This window comes from Medicago sativa, chromosome 3 (genome assembly GCF_051527215.1).
Source record: "Medicago sativa cultivar Bolivia chromosome 3, Bolivia_mono, whole genome shotgun sequence".
Taxonomy (NCBI): Eukaryota; Viridiplantae; Streptophyta; class Magnoliopsida; order Fabales; family Fabaceae; genus Medicago; species Medicago sativa.
Genome location: NC_140751.1, coordinates 3277463 through 3292691, shown reverse-complemented (window position 1 = coordinate 3292691; position 15229 = coordinate 3277463). Strand labels below are relative to the sequence as shown.

Here is a 15229-nt window from a genome sequence, read left to right as displayed (position 1 = left end):
TGTTTGAGGTCTCAATGGATGTTGGTTCTTGCTGGTAGTACAGTACTGGTTTGTTGTGGATTAGCCCTTCAGGTTATCTTTGGGTGGGCTAAGGCTTGGTCTTGGTTTCGAGTCTTGTGCTTTATTTTGGGTGCTTTTGTCTCTAGGTGTCTGCTGTTTGTCTGTGTCAGGTTGTTCTCTCTCCTTTTTTTTAAAAAAAAGTGTTAGGATGTTCTGTTTTCAGCAATTTGTGGGTTCCAAGTTACTAGGGACATATTTTCAATAATGTTGGTTAGGGGAAGTTTTTTTTGTTTTTTTCGGTTGCAGGTTTTATAGCTCTTGTAAGGGTGCCTGCTTATGTTCTCTTGTAATTCTTTTTGCGCGCCGAGCCCATCTTCTGTTTGGTTTTATGCCATTTCAATATTTAGCTCTCCAAGATATCTTCGACGAAAACAATTTAACATTGTTTACTTAATGCCATACACAAGATTTCAGCATTTAATAACTCACATTAGTTTAGTGACTTACTTCTCGTGGTAACTGAGTTGTTCAATAGTGACTTTAGTAAGTTCAATAGTTACTATTGTGTAATTAACTAGTTGAATTTTTACGAGTTTATGGTATTAGAAGTCTGTTTTTTGTGACAAGTTTATTGGCTTTCTATAGTATGCCATGGCTTTCCAGCAAGAGCATGTGTCATAGTGGGTCTAGAACCTACAAGGGTTAAAGCTCTGAATTTATTTCCTATATGATAATTGTTTTTTTGATGTTCATTGATGTGATGATAAACCATACTTTTTACAGGTTGTGGAAATCCTGAAGGATCGATTTTCGTGATATTGTGATAGCCGAGCTGTGGATATTCTGAATGTGCTTCACACAACAAGTGGTAGAACCATAGAGCTGCTTTACGTGTAGGTAAAACAACTCAAACTCAACATGTATGAATATTGACTCTGTAACTTAACAGACTAAGTCTGTTAGTTGCATATTTTTTTATGAATATATGACATTGGCTTTGCACTACACATTTTCAATGGTACTATAGTAAAATATGCTCTTTTGGTCATTTATCTTTATAAAAAGTTGCAATTTTAGCGCCCTATTTGGGGACACGTGACATTTTTTCAGCCCCTTTAATTTAGTTTGAGGACAATAATTTTTTTTAATATTATTGTATATTTTATTTTAAACACTCCCGCACTTCATTCTACTCTTTCCCATCCTCACACTCACACTTTCTATTTTGAGGATTGTACTCTTTAATCTATGAATTATTTCTGTCGGCAAATATTGAACACGAATTCTTAAGTGTCGGTTAAAAATAAAAAAAAAACTTGTAAGACTGTGTGGGTGCTACTGTTAATTATTGAGGTTTTTCAATTTTAAATCTAGGGGATGAAATTACAGCTTTTAAAACATTTATAGTTACTAGAATCACTGTAGATTCATTTTATTCTATTTTAAAAAAAAGATTATCTTTTTTTTCAAGGAAAAGTGCTTTTAGCATTTTATTAGTAATCAAAGTATCAATACAATTGGGTATATAAAAATAAATAGCGGGACTAGCGTAAAATGTGGTCTCCCCTACGAGAGTATGAGCCACCAGATTAGCTTGTCGTTAGGGTTGGGAATAGGCCAGGTCGGCCTACAGGGACCTACGACCTATGGCCTATTATGGCCTGGCCTGTTTAGTAGAGAGGTCCGGGCTTAGGCTTTGTGAAAAGTCTGTTTAATTAAGTAGGCCAGACTTAGGCCTCCAGAAAAGCCTTTTAGACCTGATAGGCCGGCCTATTAATATCTATCTATTAAAAAATATTTCATTTATATTAAAATAATTGCATACATTAAAAATAAAACACACTTTTTTCTCTACCGATCAGTCCCATGATAGGCTTTGTTGTAAAAGACTTTTAAGTATGCTTTAATGTTGTTATAATTTGCTTGGAGTGAAATAAGCTTTTAAGTAGGCTATAAGGCCTGTTTAGCCTATTTAGAGGGTCAAATGAACTATTTGATGACCTTCATGTAGAATAGGCCTGGAAATATGCTTCCAGGCCAGTCCAGGCTTTTAAATAGGGCAGGCCAGGCCAAGAAAAGGTCACAGGCCTAGGCTTGTAAATTTTTTCGTAGGCCAGGATAAGGCCTATCAAAGTCTGACCTGGCCTGGCCTATTGCCACCCCTACTTGTCGCGAACAAACTCCACCTGAGATTTGGTAAACTTGGACAAGAGCAAAGACCGGGGAAGCAGTGATAATGTTACCGACTTCAGTTATGTCTTCCCGACCCAAGTAAAGAACATCTTTTATGATTTTAGAGTCGGGAAAAAAAAATGCTAGTTCTTTTATGATAATGTTACCGACTTCAGTTATGTCTTCCCGACCCGAGTAAAGAACACCTTTTATAATTTTTCTACAAAGTGCAGGGACCAAAACAAAAAAAAGTACAATGACCAATACTAAACATCGGTGAAAGTGCAGAGACTAATAACTTATTTAAGCCTAAACTAAATTATTTGAATTGCCACAACTTTATATTTTTTTTTAAGGTGCTTATTATTCCATACTCCCAAAACTCCCAAAAGCTTATCTTAATTTTAAGAGATAATTGTTATGATGGTTTATGAATGTGTAACGAGCAGTGACAATTGTTTTTAATGTATGAAAATTTTAACATAAAAAAATATCTTGACCAACGAAATGTATAATTAGAGATTATTGTAAATATTAGTTAAAGATCAAAATGACTATTATCCTTAAATTTAAAGCAATTAAAATTGTGAAATATAAATATGGTCTTGTTAACGAGTGTCTCGAAACACTCTTTTAACCTTCCTAAATTAAAGTAATTACAGTATTTTTTTTTTTTTTAAATGTCAAACTTTTCAATTTCTAATGATTAGGTTAATTTTCATAAAAGTTTATCGTGTAAATAATATAAATAATAAATAATATAAATATTCCCTCCCGCCCACTACACACAAACTCACTCCCGCGAACCAATTACATTTCCGCCGTAGAAGATGGAATCACCACCCAAAATCCAACGCCTAGCGGAATCAGTCGTCAACCGAATCGCGGCCGGCGAAGTAATCCAACGCCCAGTCTCCGCCGTAAAAGAACTCATCGAAAACAGCCTTGACGCCGCATCAACTTCCATAAACCTTACAATCAAAGACGGCGGTCTGAAACTGATTCAAGTCTCCGATGACGGTCACGGTATTCGATGCGAAGATCTTCCTATTTTGTGTGAACGGCATACGACTTCGAAGTTGTCTGCGTTTGAGGATTTGCAGAGGATTACGTCTATGGGGTTTAGAGGTGAAGCACTTGCTAGTATGACTTATGTGGCGCATGTTACTGTTACTACTATTACTAAAGGCCAATTGCATGGTTACAGGTTAGGTTTCTTTCTCTCTTTCAATTCAATTTCTGTAGCATCCACACCTCTGATGAAATGTGTGTCCGGTGTCTGACACAGACACCGAGGCATTTGATTAAGTTTGAATAATCTATTTTCTCAAATTATTACCTGTATGTACAAGCGCCTATCATGATAAGCGATTATGTATAAGCTATTTCTATAGAAAAAGATAAAATAAATTTAAATTGTTTTCGTATAAGTTATAAGCTGTTTTTACAATCTATCTTGAAGAACTTATGAAAATAAGCTGAAAACAGCTTATGAACAATGTCATAAGCTGTTTTCATATGTTCTCCCAAACAGTCTTGCAAAACTTATGTTAGTAGATAAACTCAAATAGATCAATCCAAACAGGCCTAAACTAAAGTAAGTCAATCCAAATATGCCCTATGTCATAATGTGTAGGACTGATGATATTGAGCATTAATTTTTTATTTTAATTTTGTTTATGACTGTTTAGGGTATCCTATAGAGATGGTGTCATGGAGCAGGAACCTAGGCCCTGTGCTGTTGTAAAAGGAACACAGATAATGGTATGCTATAGGTTATCTTTATACTATACTGTCATTAATGTTTGATTTTAATTAATGGTCTATATAACGAAGACAATTTGAAGGTTATTATTAGGATGTTCTATTTTGATTAGTAATTGATAGAAATGCTAGTACTCTTTTTGGAACTATGTTGTGAATTGTGATTAAATGTTTATGCCCTTCTAAATAAACAATTGAAATCGGAACATTAATTCAGTCTCTGAAATTGTAGGTGACATGCAATTTGGTTATTGAAATTAACAAATCTCGATATTAATAGTCTCTTTAGATTCGTCAATTTGGTTCCTGATAATGTGATTGTGAAATTTTTAATTTTGAGGATCATTTTGAAATTTCGTTAATTTCAGAGACTGAATTGCTTGACTCTTACATTTTCAAGGACTTGATTAGTGATTCACCCAATTGGAATCAAATGTTTACATGTAATTGATTGAGATTCTTGTGCCTGCCTGCGCATGTGCTGTCAGGTTGAGAATCTATTCTATAATATGGCTGCAAGGAAGAAGACATTACAAAATTCTTCGGATGATTACTCAAAGATAGTGGATGTTGTCAGTCGGTTTGCCATACATCATACCAATGTCAGTTTCTCTTGCAGAAAGGTTGGTTTTTGTAACTTGAACGATTAAACTAAGCTTATTTATCACTACATTCTTATAGCTGCATGCGTTGTGAGTTATGTATGTTAATTAATTTCCATTGATCATTTGGGACTCTACTATTACTATTAGCACGGAGCTGTTAAAGCAGATGTTCATACAGTAGCCACATCATCAAGGCTTGATGCCATCAGAACGGTTTATGGGGTCTCAGCTGCTCACAATCTGATTGAAATTGAAGCTTCAGACAATGATCCATCTTCTTCAATTTTTGAGATGCATGGTTATGTGTCTAATGCTAACTATGCTGCCAAGAAAATCACGATGGTGCTTTTCATCAATGGTATACATTATATTAGCTATATAAACATAAACTATGATGCGTTTTGAAATGTTTAGAGGTGTTTATAGTTATTAGATGAAGTCTCTGCCGGTGTTAGTTTATTCCATCAGATAATATGTTTTGGCACATAGAAACTCTTATCGTGAATGCTACTATGCATAACATGTAAAGGCTTCTGTCTGTGTGTCTCTCTAAGCCACTTTTCATTTTCCTCATCACAGTGCATGATCTTCACCCTCACACAACTTTATGGGTGGAGCGTAGAGTAACTCTAAAACGTTTTTGTTAATTATATATATATTTTTCTTTATTTCTTTTATACCCTTTTCAGCATCAAACAAGGTTACGTGCTATTCTGGTCAAGTACTTAATTTTATTTACATCAAATTTTTTTATAAAATGATGTTGAATATTTATATCTGAAATCTGACATGAGCTAATGACTTATTGCTTACAACTTCTCATGAAAATCTTCTTTATGTTCCTCAGATAGACTGGTTGAGTGGTCTGCATTGAAGAGAGCTATTGAAATTGTTTACGCAGCAACATTTCCTAAAGCATCTAAGCCTTTTATATATATTTCAATTGTTTTACCTCCTGAGAATATTGATGTCAATGTGCATCCAACAAAGAGAGAGGTACGAACCTAATGAAGAATATGAATGCGTATAATGTGCATTCTTTCTTTGTCATAATTAGTTAATTATTTGTAAACTCACTTTCTTGCTCAAATGAAGTTCCATGTAGCTGGCAATGACCTTCAATTTTTATGACGTTGATCTGAAAAGGCTTCTAAACTTCATAATTTTTATTATAGAATATCCTTTGTGTGCAGTGTTACTGTCAAGTTGGTTAAACCTTTTCTTTTTTTACTTTCTTTTTTGTTTGCTGTAATTTTGAACAAATGGTTGGTTTAGTCTTTTCAAAACATAATTACTTATATTTTATACTCATTTGAATGATATTTTTTTTTCTCCTGACTTTTATTTATTTATGTTGCAAGCCAGCAAATAAAACTTTAGGCAGTCTTTGTTTGTTTTCTGATATCATGTCATGAATCAACTCCCAGCTTAGTCTGTCAGACAAAGGCTCATGAATTTACTAGTTCTTTCTTCCTTGTTATTGAAAACAGTGTGTTTGTTTTCATATAGGTGAGCCTCTTAAATCAGGAAGTTATCATTGAGAAGATACAATCGGTGATTGAATCAACATTGAGGAATTCCAATGATGCACGTACATTTCAAGAACAAGTATGTCTAAGACATAATACTCAACGCTTTCTAAATTTTAGTGTATAGTTAGAAATATTACTAATTTTGAGCACATTACTTTTTCCTCCATCAATTGAATGCATTGATGGAAAAACAGGTGCCAAATTGTTGTTTTATAAACTGACATTGAGTGAACCTTTCCTAGAACTGTTTGCAAATCAACTTTTACAATTTCCACGTCTTGCTTTTACCAAAGTTTCATCACCAGAACTTACTCCATACGACACCATGGCTGTACACTGTACAGTCTCTTTTTAGAAACTTTGCAGATGCCTTATAATTACTACTTACTAGAATGCAAAAGCATTTTCATCTGCACTACTGCAGCCTGCAGCATAGCAATATGACTAGTTAGGTCTAGATTTGGTTGTTAAAGAATACTGGCCAATTCCTAGGCATGATTAATTAGAATACTGATGTATCTAACATTGCCTTGCTTCACAAATTAGGTTAATTCTCTCTCTTTATAATGAAGCGAAACTTTATAAAAAGTTTTACTTGAAATGATTTGCTCCAGGATCTAGTGCATTTAACCTTTATTATCTATTCCTATTTCCTACTCAAATCCCATGAAATATGTCCTGGATCACGTTTTTTAATTTCTAAAATATGTCTTCATTTTTAATTATTAACAAATTCTTGGACAACATGAATGCGGATTCTGCTTTATTTCATGTTTTATTAAATTATAGTCTTACTCAGTACCTGTATTTACTGTATTTTGTCTCATGCTTGTGGCAGACAGCTGGACAATCTTCTACCTCTCGTACTAATAAGAGCAAGGAAGTTAACCTCAGCCCTACCCCACCGGGTGTGGGAAATGTTTTTGTCATTTTGTGTTGCATACCTTTTGTTTGTTTTTGGTTTATACTCTTAATTAATGTGTTTCATCTTTTATTAATGATAGGCTCGAGGTCACAGAAAGTGCCAGTAAATAAGTTGGTTAGAACAGATTCATTAGATCCTGCAGGAAGATTACACGCCTACATGCAAGTTATACCTGGTGGACATCTAGAAAAGAGTGTCACTTTGAATGCAGTAAGGTGACTACCATTTTCTTCTTGTACAGTTTTGTAGCTAACAAGCTAATATTCATTTTTAAATTGATTTTTGTTTGCGGTAATTTCTTACTCCTTCAAGCCTGTTTAAGTTTCTCCAAGTGCTTTTTACTATACTGTTTATGAAATTTTTACATATTTCATGTGTTCTTCACAGTGTTTATGCATCTCAACGTTTCTTTATACAGATCCCTGCAATTACTATCATTTTTAAGCATAAAATCTACAAATTATACAAATCATATAAACTTGAAGCAAACAAACCATTTAAGACAAGAATGGAAATGGGAGAGGTACAATAGAAGAATTGAAAACTGGCTGAATTGCTTTATTCCATATAGCTCGGGAATATTTATACGGAGTACAGGCTTGGGTGTTCTAGGAAAGGCAACTATACAATCAAGCTATTGATTAATACATTGATTCTAGTTAACTCCTAGCCATATGAGTTAATAAAGTAAATGGTATATATGTAGCTGTACGCATTAACTAAAAGAACAATAAAATTATGAAACTAAATTTCTTCCCCTTAATTGGGTTATATTTGATGTTAAACTAGTAGACTTATGTTTGGACTCATAAAATGATAAAACTTCTACCTATAATTGGAATGAGGAGCATATATGAAGTATGAACCATGGTATTTTGTATGTGCTCTCTCTCTCTCTCTCTCCCTCTCTCATATACTACACACATCCTTCTGTAATTAGTTGGTTGGTTCTAAATATTTGTGATAAATAATTATGATTTGATATGTATATTTTGTTAATTAATTCTGTTTCCATCGGTTCTTAAAATCAGAGATTGTATTCATGTTTGATTTTATGTACTCAATCATGCTAAGGATTTTGTCATGCAATATAGAAATCTTCTATCCCTTTTCGAGTATAGTTGGCTGCTAGAAATATGTAAATATCATACTCCTATGTAACGATTGGAATATATGTATTTTTAATTTTATTTTTACATTGCCAGATCCTCAGTTAGACAACGAAGGAGACTACAAGATTCTATAGAACTCACTAGCGTAGAAGAGCTTCTTGTTGAGATCAATAACAACTATGACCCTGGTATGCTTCTAGATTAATCATAATGATGATTCTTGAATTTGATGCAGCATGTGACCGATAATTTATAGGCTTACTAGCAGTTTTTGCCCCCTAACTTTCACGAAGTTGCAATTTTGGCCCCTTAAGAAAAAAAACTACGAAACCGCCCCCTAAGTTTTGCAACTGTAGCAGTTTTGGCCCCCCAAGGCAAAAAAAAAAAAAAAAAATAACATGTGGCACCTCACTTAGGGTGCCACGTTAGCATAAACCGAGTCAAAATTGGCCTTGGGGGCCAAAACTGCCACAGGTGCAAAACTTAGGGGGCGGTTTTGTAGTTTTTTTTCTTAGGGGGCCAAAATCGCAACTTTGGGAAAGTCAGGGGGCAAAAAATGCTATTAAGCCTAATTTATATTATGTTATGGGATAATTTGTTTCCTAGTTTCCTATTAGTTTCGGTTTTGTTTATTGATAAGAGTCCAAAATTAGATGAGATATGACTTGAAAATAAATTTGATGCAGCATATTATTATGCATTCTATTTAAAACTGAGGTGTTATTGTTTGAGAACAATCTGAATAAAATATTGTCTGGTTTACGATTAAATCTCTCCTTCCACTGCAACAACTTCTGTGATGTAGGTTGATTTGGAAAACGTTACCTACTGACATCTATCCTGTAGGAATGATGGACATTGTAAAGCACTGCACATATGTTGGAATGGCAGATGATGTTTTCGCTTTGCTTCAGCATAAAACTCATCTTTATCTTGCAAATGTTGTAAACTTGAGGTGGACATTTTGCTTTTGTTAATTTAATCTCTGTTGTGGGCAGTCTTTGTTATTAGTTTGAAAGTTAACAAAGGTTAATCAGGCCTTTCGCTATTCAGACTTCAAGCTCAATGAGTTATTGTACGATGCAGCATGCTAGAGACATACAATATTTGTTGCCATCTATCTAAAAGCTTTTGAGAATGGATCATTGACAGTCTGTCCTTAATTTATATGCAGCAAAGAGCTTATGTATCAGCAAGTTCTCAGCCATTTTGGCCATTTCAATGCCATTCAGCTAAGTGATCCAGCCCCCGTGAAAGACTTGATTATATTGGCACTGAAGGAAGAGGATCTAGATTCAGAATGTAATGATGATGACACATTTAAAGAGAAGATTGCAGACGTAATCTCACTTTGGCTTTCTATTACTTCTAATTTTATAAATAATATATATCTCCTGTAATTGTAGCTTTTGTTTACCCTGTAGCTTAGGATATTGATAGGTAAACCTTCTATTAATTTAGTTTGTTAGGTTAGGCTGTGATGAGTTTAAAATAAGCAGAATGGATTATAGTGGAAAGGGGGTTGTTTGAGAGAATTAGGGCCCTTGGGTAATTAGGAGGTTTGCAGACCCTTGAATTTCTGCAGAGTTTTAGCTTCAGTGTTTTCCGTTGAGATTGTAGATTCTTTAAAGTTCAACAATAATGTAATACTTAGGATCAATAGATATCAAATGAACACTGCACAGCTGGTGGTTAATAGTTAGAATGTCAAATGCTTCTTCATACCAGGGGGTGGATCCAAACAAGATATTTTGGAGTGGCTAAATTATGAAAGAAACTATGAACTAAATTATTCTAAAAATAAGAAATAACATTGTTTGATACAATACATTTACGATGAAAATTGTCTATCATCCATTTGTTGAAAATGAGCTAAAATAACATCATTATGATAGTCGACATTCATTTGCTTAGTTTGATTAACAAACGCAGCCTTAATACTTTGGTTTGGATTCATGAGAGCATAACCCATATGCACACAATCAACATGAGAACTATTGGAAGAAGTAGCGTGATTAGCCAATTTTTTAAGATTCTTCCAATCACCAAAACCATCTCCCACAAAGTGATCCCCACGATAATTACACAATTTTTAACATGCAAACAAAATGCCAGGTCCTTAGATTCACTATAATCAAGCCGACATACAGATCAAACCAAGACGTCGATTTTGCAAGAATTGGTTTTCTCTTTATTTATATTTATGATTTATGATTATCTCTTTATGTATATTTATGGTTATCTCTTTTCCTATTCTCCAGATGAACACAGATCTGCTGAAAACAAAGGCTGGTATGCTGGAGGAGTATTTTGGCATTCATATTGATGATCAGGGAAATATCTCTAGACTTCCTGTGATACTTGACCAGTATACTCCGGACATGGATCGCATCCCTGAGTTTGTGCTTAGTTTAGGGAATGATGTTAGTTATAAAACTCTCCGTTCTCCGTCTCTTAATCTCAGCAATTTCTTTTTTATTTTCTCTCCTGTGTTTGTCTGACTGACTCACTGGTAATAAATCAGCTATTTATACGATGCCTGAACCTGAACTCAGTTATGCTCCACAATTATAAATACTGTCATATTATCTGCATTGTTTTCCTGTATTTTGATTGCACTTTTTGGGAGCAAACATTACGCTAATCTAGTTTTTATTCCATTGAATTGCTTACCTACTAAACATTCAAATGGATGCCTTTTGATAATGATGAAGGTGCATAATTTTTTCCAATCACATTTTTTTCCTTCTCATGTTGAACATTGTGGTATGCATTTTGATGATAGGTTGATTGGGATGATGAAAGGAACTGCATTCAAACAGTTTCAGCTGCTCTGGGAAATTTCTATGCTATGCATCCACCGATGTTGCCCAATCCATCTGGTGAGGGATTGCTTTTCTACAAGAAGAGAAAACTTTTAGACAGTTGTGCCATGGAGAATGCCTGTGATAATACTGGTATGGACTTGATGCTTGTTACTTTCTAAATCACTCGCACTCATACTTGTGCATATATATCCACACTTATTAATTATCATTGAAATGTGTACACTTTTAGAGTGGAGAAAAATAAAAATCTACATAACTAGGTCTTGTGGGAGATAAGTTTTGGAACTATTCTTGTTAAGTGTTGGATGTGGTGTCACATGGTAATTGTTAAAAATTCATACAAACCCACAGATGTTTTATGCCATATCACAATAGTTTGCTTCTGATAGATACCGGTATTAAGGGGATAGATTATATGGATAGAAGACTTGTTTATTGATGGATAGTGATGATAACCTCTTGGAATAAATTCCAAAAGTGGTGGTCACATAAAAGCAGAAATTGGCAACTGCCGCAACAAGCAGAAACCGTGAGACACAGCCAACCACTAAGAATTAGAGATCCTAGTATCTCCCTTCCCTAACCAATAATAAAAATAACCTGATGGTTTACATGTGCCATCCTTTTTCCATTTATAGCCACACAACACACTAACAAATACATATGGGCCTACTAACAGCTTCCACTTTAGAACTCGCCTTGCAAATACATCTGCCTTTTGATTTTGCATAAAACCTGGCTTCCTCAACAAAGGCAGAATACTTACTGATGTGGCTCCAGTCTAAAGGAGATGCAGTACATATACAAGCGCCACAATCTGTCTACATCCATGATTCTCATGCCAAAACATACACTCCTTTCTTTTGAGCCTTTTAAACTTCAAATCAATCTTGCTATATTGAGGGGCCGGCAGCTCTTTTCCCCAATGATTTTCTCTTTTCTTTGTTGATTGCTATCTTGTTCTTTGATTACGGAGGATTCCTTACATTATCATCTCTCTGATTGTTTTCTCTTTCTATTTGTCTTAAATAAATTTCTTATATTTTATCAAAAAAAAATTCATGAAGAAAAATTAGGAGCACACTGTGTTCACTCTCGATCCTTTTTAACCTTGTATTCAGCTTATTACATATATTTATAGAAATATGCTCTATATTCATATATCTGTAAAACAGTACATAGGAGGTATTTATAGAATAGGCAGTGTGCTAGTCTTGCCAGAAAATAGGAGAAATTATTCTATCTATAAATGCTACTTATTCTCCCTTTAAATGCTAATTCTAATACAGCTAATTACAATTAATTAGTATTTACAATAAGTCAAACAAGACAGAATCTGATTGATTCTGTGATAATATTCAACAATATTTTTCTTTCATTACTGCATGATGCGATTTAATGTTCATTTACTACTGTGTTTGTTGGATTGTAAAAGTTTGAACAATTCAACTTAGTTCAAACTTTCATCACTTGACTTGCAAACTTGTTGATTTTTAATTGGGAAAAAAAATACGGAAACTTTTATTGAGAATACATCATTAAGGGGATGCAGTAAAATAGACTTGGCTTGGAATTTTATTCTTCCATTTAAGTTTTTGGTGGATGTTATTGGGTTCTGACGTTAGTGAATTTTGTGTACAGGGAGTGATGTTATTGGCAACAGTATTGAACAAGAACTGCTTTCTGAAGCTGAGATTGCATGGGCCCAGCGTGAATGGTCAATACAACATGTGCTTTTTCCATCCATGAGACTTTTTTTCAAACCACCTCCTTCTATGGCTACTAATGGAACCTTTGTTAAGGTAATGTTTGCGTGAGTAAATTATTACTAAAATATTTTTTGACCATATTTTTTGAATACATGTTGCAGTTTGACAATGTGCACTATTCACATAACTTAATTTGACATGTATTTAGGAATGGAGGGAGTATAATGGAACCTTTCCATATAGCCTATTCATCTATGTCATGCAAATCTCATCCTTCATATAACCATATGCCCTTTCCCAATAATGCATGACCAAAATCCTTATTGTTTCAGTCTTTTGATTGTATGTGTTAGCCCCAGCTATTTAAGAACACATTAAAATGATTGTGTGTTTGCACCCCATTAAAAAGCCAGTCAATTCTTCCCGGCTTAACTTTTTTATCTGTTGTGATTAACCTGGTAGACGCCGACTGTTGTTGTCTCCCTCAATTGATATGATGTTGCAACATGTTCTCTAGTGTTTTCATGTCTTGATGACGACTTAGCTACTCATTTGATTATTTCTTTGGTTGTGTGAAAATTTGGGTTTTATTGTTTTATTAATCGTGTAAAAATGTTTACACATATCACTAATTTTATCTTTTCATGATACCACTTTATTATACTACTTTGTAGTAGAAACTTTTGTTTATGGTTTATCTTCATGCATAAAACACACACCAGGACACATACCATTTTTTTTTATTTTTTTTCATTTTGAAGAGATCTACTCATTTATTCAAGAAAACAGATTTTGATATTTAGTTTGATTGGTTTTGTTCTAAATTTTAATTATAGGGCAGGTTCAATTATGTTATTGAAAATTACAATTGAGTCAATGTGTTTGTTGTGGTTAAATTAAGTCATGAAACATCAAATAATCTCAGTGATAGAGATAGCATAGCTGTAGACAAGGAGAGGGCCCAAATTACCTTTTCTATTAGAATAAGGAAGGGAATCGCTTTGATTACTTGCGACAGCTTATCGATGCTTGGCAGCTCAAACCAGAAGTTTCAAAAGCTGGCCTACAACCTCGTTATGTTTCACTGAAGTTGGATACATTTATATTTATTTATATATGTAACCTATTATCGATCTCTTATTTCATGAGTTGCTAGCTATGAGTTTCTGATTTATAATCATAGTGAAGTAGGGTGTGGAAGCATGCAATCATCGAGAGGGAATTTTGCTAGAACCATCATTGATTTGTTTCATTTTCTACTTCCTATTTTTTACAGGTAGCTTCATTGGAAAAACTGTACAAGATTTTCGAAAGATGCTAGCTAACCAAGTGGATTTGGAGACGACGAACATCATTTTTGCGCTAGGAATTATGGTTTTGGCATTGTGTTCGGTGTTACTACTTTCACTGCTCACACATGTGAATATGTATCTACTATCTAGAATCTAGATGATTCAATCACCCTTTAGAGAATTCCTTGGCTCAGTGATCTGTCATGTTTTTTTTGTTGAGCAGTTTCAAATGTATAGGCATCATCTCAATGATGCAGTTGGTTTAGTGAAAATCAATGAATTCTAGTTTATGCAATCTTCACCATCGGCTTAGACTAAATATAAAAGTGTGTTTGGTTTCAAAAATTTGTGTAAAAAGTTGTTTTCATATTGGATCAATAAGTCTCCCCCTATTGGATCAAATGAGATGTGATGTGATTTATTGATCCAATTGTGAAAAACAAACTTGTGTATGGTACAAGATCAATTTACTTGTACACATTAGACAAAATCATTGTTAAGTGGTTTTTAATTTTGAATGACACAGAACATTGAAATAGTCTTCGTTTCTTAGATGATTCATTGACATTTAGAATACTATATCAAATGTATCTTGTTTTACACATACTTAGATTAGATAGTTAGACGAGGTTCCAATGGATTACACATGGAAAGATGCAGTCACACAGTCAAATAAAACGAACCCATTTGATTAAATCAAGGGTGCATATTTACCTTCTCCAATCTTTCCACTTTAAGCCACAAACACACAATAAAAAAAATAAAAAAAAAAAAAAAAAGGCTAAAACCATTGTTCATCCCTTCCCCTCGTAAGATTCGCCTTCTCTAATATGCAGCTTCAACCACAATCTTTTCTATTCCTTCAACATGTTAGAGCACTCACGATTTCAAATCAAATGAGTTTTGGGTTTCACATAATTGATTTCTCTCGATCGTAAATTGAACCCCAAACAGAAGATCTTGTCGAAAACATCCCAGAAAGCAAAAATAATCTGTAAATTTAATCCCTAACACTAGATGTTGTCGAAAACATCCCACAGAAATAGAACCCAATGTTCCAGGAACTGATCAATAGGGGTGTGCAAATTCATTAACCAAACCGAACCAGATTTTATGGTTCGGTTCGGTTTAGGAAACTGCTTTCACAAAAAACCATTTTTATCCATAAAACCGGTCCAGTCTGGTTCAAAACCGATTCGAAATTGGTTCTTCATATTTGAACCAGTTTTCTGTCCAATAGCGTTTTTTTTTTTTCTTGAATTGGTTTTTTTAAGTGCCAACAACCCTATT

General features: G+C 34.1%; 1 protein-coding gene across 1 annotated transcript; it reads left to right on the top strand.

Annotated features, from left to right (window-relative positions):
- Positions 1-2955: 2955 nt before the first annotated feature.
- MLH1 (MUTL-homolog 1) lies at positions 2956-14491 on the top strand. Its single transcript, XM_085750188.1, has 15 exons — positions 2956-3379; positions 3864-3936; positions 4425-4559; positions 4689-4899; positions 5389-5537; positions 6051-6149; positions 6912-6981; positions 7078-7213; positions 8204-8298; positions 8957-9065; positions 9285-9450; positions 10372-10533; positions 10896-11067; positions 12580-12740; positions 13924-14491. The coding sequence occupies exons 1-15, from the start codon at positions 3003-3005 to the stop codon at positions 13966-13968; spliced, it is 2160 nt and encodes a 719-aa protein (XP_085606314.1). The 5' UTR covers positions 2956-3002; the 3' UTR covers positions 13969-14491.
- The last annotated feature ends 738 nt before the right edge of the window (positions 14492-15229 follow it).